Source organism: Eleutherodactylus coqui, chromosome 8, assembly GCF_035609145.1.
Source record: "Eleutherodactylus coqui strain aEleCoq1 chromosome 8, aEleCoq1.hap1, whole genome shotgun sequence".
NCBI lineage: Eukaryota > Metazoa > Chordata > Amphibia > Anura > Eleutherodactylidae > Eleutherodactylus > Eleutherodactylus coqui.
Window position 1 is genome coordinate 164,405,822 of NC_089844.1, and position 7,299 is coordinate 164,413,120.

A 7,299-nucleotide genomic window follows, 5' to 3' on the forward strand; every position below is an offset into this window, starting at 1 on the left:
ATCGCGCGATTACACGTCACCGCTCACTGCTGGTGCGTCATGTGCTGTATTGCGCATGCGTGCTGGCTCGCCAGATGGGACTCACATGACAGATCCAGAGAGATGAGTATGGGGTCGTTGGGGGGTGCTGTGTTGGGTTCCGCTGCGATATTCCACTGGCAGAGTCCAACACGGCCGTGGGCATGAGGTCTAAGTCTTTCGAATAGCTAAATAACTGATCCAATCCAAAGCCAATCCACATACTGCTGCAGTAGACAATGGCCTTTTCTTCCCACTAATTAGAAACCTTCGCCTAGAGATTCTTTACACACACACGCACGCACGCACGCACGCACGCACACACACACACCTGTCCTCTTATCTTATCTATGTCCACTTTACATATAAACTCTACCAAAGGAGCCAGCAAATGGAGAAAATGGCGAGGAATCCAAACAATTATCTTTACGTGTAAACACTCATCATTTGAAAGCAAAAACGTTGTTGAGTCGTTTGTTCATTCAAACGACAATCGTTGTGTGTAAATGGGCCTTAACAGTACAATTGCACTAACACTACTTAAAGGGGTGGTCTCGCGAAACCAAGTGGGTGTATACACTTCCGTATGGCCATATTAATGCACTTTGTAATATACATCGTGCATTAAATATGAGCCATACAGAAGTTATTCCACTTACCTGCTCCGTTGCTAGCGTCCTCGTCTCCATGGTTCCGTCTAAATTCGCTGGCAGCTTGCTTTTTTAGACGCGCTTGCGCAGTCCGGTCTTCTCCTTTCAGCACGAGCCGCTTCAGTGTGCTCCCCGCTACAGCTCTTCTGCGCATGCGCAGATGAGCTGTCACTGCTCGGGAGCGCGCTGGAGCGGCCATTCTCTGTTAGAGGAAGGTGCAGAGCCGCCCAGCTGTCCGGAGAAGCCGTCCAGCTGTCCTGCCGTCCAGCTGTCCTGCCGTCCAGGTAAGAGATGGGCCGGGGGGGGGGGGCTGGCTGTCGTCGCTGTCGCTGCGATGGGGGGGGGGGGGGCCTGGCTGTCGTCGCTGTCGCTGCGATGGGGGGGCTGTCGCTAGGCCGGGGGGGGCTGTCGCTGCGATGGGGGGGCTGTCGCTAGGCCGGGGGGGGGGGCTGTCGCTGCGATGGGGGGGCTGTCGCTGCGAGGGGGGGGCTGTCGCTAGGCCGGGGGAACTAGCGCTGGGCCAGGGGGGTAAGTGATGGGTCGGGGGTGATGTTCACTGACAGGTGAAGGCCCCGGAGCCCAGCGCTGGGCTCCGGGGCCTTCACCTGGGCTGAGGGTCTAGCGCTGGGGAGCCGGGAGCGTAGCGCTGGGGAGCCGGGGGCTAGCGCCGGTTACCTGCTGCCTGGCGGTGGGTGACTGGTCGGCGGCTGCGGGGCGTCTGGTCGGCGGCTGCGCGGCGTCCGGTTGCCATGGAGACACAGCTGGCAGCGTCTCGGGAGCGCGCACGTCGGGCTGCAGCGAGCGACGGGGAAAGAGCCGGCGGCCATCTTGGGGAAACTTTTATAAGTTGCTGAAACGCTGGAACGGTAAGTACAAACCAGCTAGGAATGTCATTTACAGGGGGGCTTAGTAATGTATGTTTAATTAGGGGGACTGGGCAAAAAAAAAAATCACTGCTTCCTCGAGACAACCCCTTTAAAGTAAGTCTGTCACCTATGTGTTGTGCTATAAACCGAAAGTACTGTACAATGTGTCATGTTAAATGGGAACCATAGATAGCTCTAGCTCTGTTCTGCGTGACTCCACCGTCCAGTTATTAGCCTTTATGCTTATCCCCTGCATATGTAAATTAGCCCATTCAATGGGCGGTCCATCGCTGTCTTCGACACAGGCTCCTCCTTCTCCAGTGTGTGAAAAACCGCTCCTTTCCATCCAAGTAACATCTCCAGCTCCACCCACTTAAGACATCACACATTCTATTATCACCCTGCTTGCGCCACACAGACGACAGCGCAGACACGTGACATCAGTCCTGGATGAGGACTCACAGTGCATGAAACAAAGGCAAATATCTGTACGTTGGAGTCACGCAGAACAGGAATAAAGGTCTCTATGGATTCCACGTAACACCGCACATTGTACCGGACATTCCGTTTGTGGCACAAAGAACAGGGGACGGACTTCTGTTAAAGTGATTGCAGTGAATTCAGCTTCAAGTAAAGACATTTATAATTTGCTGTTGCACGTTCTGCATCTTTATTCCATCACCTACTTCACCAAAGACACAAATGTCATGGATACGGAATGCTTGTATCGCCTTTTACATGGTGTGTGGTGGTTTATTATCGGTTGTTTTGTACTATTATTTTGCTATGAAAAATATTCTAATAAATATTATTGTTTCCAGATGAGCCGGAGGAAGGGCCCTGCGTGGGCTGGAAAGCTCGCTGTAACATCATGTATTTCTGTTAGCCATTAAAAGGTTTCATATCAAGAAGATTACTCGGTTTCTCTTGCTGAGAACAATCACATTTTGCTCTACTGGCTAACAACTTACCAAACTTTTTTCATTACCACCACAACAGTAACTCCACACCCTGTTGGTTAACCCAATCACTCAGCTGCAGGGGTTAATCCTTCTACAGAAAGTCTCCGCCCCGATGAGGAAGAGAAACTTTTTAGCTTTCGATTCCGTCTCTTTCCTAGTATGATGGCGTCTGCTGACCTGCGGGACGAGCTGAACTGCTCCATCTGCCTGAGCCTCTATACAGATCCCGTATCCCTGAGATGTGGACACAACTTCTGCCGCTCGTGTATTGTGAGTGCGCTGGATGCACAGGAGGCAGCTGGAGTGTATTCCTGTCCTGACTGCAGAGAAGAATCCCCGCAGCGTCCGGCCCTGGAGAAGAACAGGAAGCTGGCGAATATAGTGGAGCATTTCTTATCTAGTCAGCCTGATATGGAGAGCAGAATCTTCTGTACTTACTGTATAAAGTCTCCTGTCCCGGCTGTGAGGACATGTCTGCAGTGTGAGACGTCCATGTGTCAGGAACATCTTGGAGCCCACAACAAGGCGGTGGATCATATATTAACTGACCCCACCAGCTCCTTTGGGAACAAGAAATGCTCCGTCCACAAGAAGGTTCTGGAGTATTACTGCCCGCAGGACGCGGCTTGTCTATGTGTGACTTGCTGTCTGTTCGGCAAGCATCAGGGCCACCAGGTGGAGCTTCTAGGTGAGGCTTCTGAGAAGAAGAAGGAGAAACTGAGGAAGTATCTGGGGGAACTAAACCCTCAAAAAGCAGAACTTCAGACGAAAGTCCAGAATCTGCAGGGTCAGAAGAAGAATATTCAGGAGAAAGCCTCAGAGAAGAGGGAGAACATCAGGAAGTTGTTTATGGACATGAAGAAGCAACTGGAAATGGCAGAAAAGAAAGTGCAGAGCGAGATCTCCAGACAGGAGGACGAGATTGTGTCACAGATATCTCACCTGATCAAGGAGCTGGAAAAAGAGGAGAAGGAGCTGTCTGGGAAGATGCATCAGATGGAGCAGATGTGTCACATCACCGACCCAATAAGACTCTTACAGGAAAGGGACATTACAGTAAGTAGTAATGGAGATGATGAGGACACGAGGGGAGGTGGTGGAAATATCCATTCTGATGATAATCAGCATACAGGATTGGTTTAATCTTAACCTGGGAAAGATGGGTACTTCCCGCAACAGGGCGTAAACTTACATCCTGGGGATAGTGCGAGATCACATATGATCCCGCAGCGGGAGCCGGCTGTCACTCACAGCTGGCGTCCCGCTGCAACAGATGCGCCCCCCGCTGTTAACCCCTTCCCTGCCACGATCTAAGATGACACCGCAAGAGCCCGGCCTGTCGCCATGGCAACAGGATGCCAGACACTGACGTCCTGTGTTGCCAGTGCCTGAGATCGCTGCATAAGCAATAAGGCATGGCAGAGCAGCAGCCCTGCCATGCCTTATCACAGTGATCATCAGGGCTGTGGTGAAAGTCCCACAGAGGGACACAAATGTTGTAAAAAAAAAAAATTACAAAAATGAATTAAAAAAAAATGTAAAAAAAAGTTTTAAAAAAACCCTTATGTTTTTTCTCAGATTAGCATAAAAAAAGGTAAAAAAAAAAATTAAAACCCCACATATTTGGTATTGTCGCGTCCGTAACAACACGTACAATAAGTTGCACATGCTTTTGACTGTGCACGGAAATTTTTTTTTTTTTAAAAACGCTAAAAAACTGAGGCAAAATGCTGATTTTTAGCATTTTGCCTCACTAAAAACGCAATAAAAGTGATCAAAAAAGCCGTACATTCCCTAAAATGGTACCAATAAAAACTACAGCTCGTCTTGCAAAAAATAACCCCTCGTAGAGCTCCGTACATCAAAAAATAAAAACGTTACAGGGCTTTGAATGCAGCGATTTAGAAGAAAAAAAAAAGATTTCCAAAAAAAGGGTTTTTATTGCAGAAAAGTGGAAAAACCTAAAAAAATGTAAGAATTTTGGTATCATTGTAACCGTACCGACCCGCAGAAAAAAAATGGATTGTCTTATTTATGCTGCATGATTAACGCTGTAAAAAAAAAAACTCTATGGCAGAATTGATGCGTTTTCTCTCCCTGATATCATAAAAAAATATTATGAAAGTTTTACAATCTAGTCTATGTACCCAAAAATGATGCCGATAAAAACTACAGTTCGCCACGCAAAAAAACAAGCCCTTATACGGCCGCGTCGACGGAAAAATACAAAAGCTATGACTTTTGATAAATGGAGAAGAAAATCTGCCAAAAATCGTTGTGTGGTTAAGCCCAAAATAGGCCGTGTCCTTAAGGGGTTAAGAATGCTCCTCTGGTGGTTTCTGCTTCTATTGTATGTTGCACCTATGGATTTCTATTTGAAAGTATTGACCCATTTTATCTTTTTTTTTGTACCAAAATACAGGATAGCGGGACTGACCCAACAACTGTCCTACAAGAATTAGACCAAGGAGCAGCCTGTAGGGATAAGAGTGCGGCTGCCGAGAAAGAAGCTCCAGTCCATGAGGCTACTAAGAAGGAGAAGGAAGAGGAGAAGCTGAGGAAAGAGCTGGATGAGGATCTGATCTCACTGACCTTACACCGATCTATACGGGATATTGTCACCAGGGTCACATCAGGGCTCGGGTTCCAGGTTCCAGACATCTTGCTGGATGAGGACACTGCAGATATATTAGTGGAGTTATCAGACGATCTAAAGACAGCAGAATATTCAGGGGAAGAACTGCGAAGACCAAAATCACCAAGGTTTCCGTATTACCGCCAGGTGTTAAGCCGATGTGGCCTCTCTTCAGGGAGACATTATTGGGAGGTGGCATGGAACCAGGAAGGAGTATGTAACATCGGGGTGTCCTATCCCAGTATAGAGACGGAAGGATGGGGGTCTGTTATTGGAAGAAATGATAAATCTTGGTGTTTGGATCTGGAGGAGGAATATTACGAAGCATCACACAACTCTGTTTTATTACACCGTGCTGTAAGGCCAACATGTCCAACATTCGGAGTCTTCTTAGACTATGAGGCTGGGCGTCTGTCCTTCTATGAGCTGTGTGACCCCATCAGACACTTACACACCTTCACCGCCTCCTTCACCGAACCCCTACATGCCGCCTTCTATGTGAATTATGGAGCCTCTGTTACAATAACCAGCTGAGACCGGTGTAGTCCCCATAATTACACTGTTATTTCCTGTAGCATAGATATTGGTCAGACCCCGGCCCGTATTTACCACTAGGAATGTTATTGTCCTGAGACTAACCATCGTTGGTCCCATCTGATCTAGTGATGGTATATAGCTACTGTAGGATCACTTTCCCGCCTGCTGGATCCCCCACTGATACTGATCATAAAGGGGCCGCAGCGCTGATTTAGGGCCCTTTTACACGGAATGATCATTGTTCAAAAAGTCGTTGGATCGTGTGAATCTGAATGATAATCGCTCAGTGTAAACAAGGCCAACGAATGAATGATGAATGAGAATTTATTCGCTTCTCGTTCGTCCATTTTATCCAGGCATAAAGATAATCGCTCGCACGTGATTGCGTGTAAACAGCGATGGTTTAGTCGATCACATTCACTGCTGCCGTCAATGTCAGCGACTGAACTGGATGCAAACACAAGTGTGAATGATATTCCTGCCTGTGTGAACGGCCATTGTTCTGTCTTATGGCTCCGTGTATACGGTCCTGAGGCCGGCGTCACACGGATGAGCGCGTTAGTGATGCCTACTTGCACAATGCATTGTGTATTGTATTGGACAATTGCGCTAATTAGCTCAGTATGTGATACTTTGGTGTGCAGGATAATGGAGCGTGTGAAACATCCACCCATGTGAATGAGCCCCCTGATATCGCCGGGCTCTATGTACTGCATATTGCACAATACCCTAATGCCTCTGTGTGCATAAGCCCTTAGGCCGGAATCACACAGATGCAATTGGGCAGCGTTTGGCGTATGTGCAATAAGCAGAGAATACAACCCGTTGGTATCATTGGGCTCATTCACATGAGGGTATTCTGCACCCATAATTTGTTTGCGCAAAAAAAATAATACACAGCGCGCTCTAAGGCTTTATTCACACGAACGTATATCGGCTCGGTTTTCACGCCGAGCTGATATGCGTCGTTCTCATGTGCAGGGGGGGGGGGGGAATGGAAGAGCCAGGAGCAGGAACTGAGCTCCCGCCCCCTCTCTGCCTCCTCTCCACCCCTCTGCACTATTTGCAATGAAAGGGGGCGGGGCTAGGTTCCGAGAATTAGCCCCGCCCCATCCCACCTCTCCCCATTGCAAATAGTGCAAAGGGGCGGAGAGGAGGCAGAGAGGGGGCGGGAGCTCAGTTCCTGCTCCTGGCTCTTCCATCCTTCCCCCCCTGCAGATGAGGACGACGTATATCGGCTCGGCGTGAAAACCAAGCCGATATACGTTCGTGTGAATGCACCCGAAATCCTGTGTATTTGTGCACAAAACAGCACATAATGAACTAATTAACTTAATCACCCATTGCAATCAGCAGGAGGATGCTGTGTTTTATGTCTTTTGCAACGACTTGCACAAGCAAATATACAGTAAAACACACAAATGTGATTACGCCGTGTGACAAGCAGTTGAAAATGTGAAAAAATATTTCCCCAATGTTGGCACTTTTAACCCCTTCCCGCTCCAGGATGTACATTTACGTCCTGCAGCGTCGGGGTACGGAGCGATATCGCCTCTCTTCATACAGCGCAGTCAGCAGCTGTTTATTACAGCTGACACCCGCAGGCAACAGCCACAATCAGCAGCACGACC

At 48.4% G+C, this 7,299-nt stretch overlaps 1 protein-coding gene across 1 annotated transcript; it reads left to right on the top strand.

Moving 5' to 3' along the window:
- The first annotated feature begins 2,655 nt into the window (after nt 1–2,655).
- Nucleotides 2,656–6,561, top strand: LOC136577094 (E3 ubiquitin/ISG15 ligase TRIM25-like). Its single transcript, XM_066576816.1, has 2 exons — nt 2,656–3,552; nt 4,919–6,561. The coding sequence occupies exons 1-2, from the start codon at nt 2,656–2,658 to the stop codon at nt 5,663–5,665; spliced, it is 1,644 nt and encodes a 547-aa protein (XP_066432913.1). The 3' UTR covers nt 5,666–6,561.
- Nucleotides 6,562–7,299: the final 738 nt, after the last annotated feature.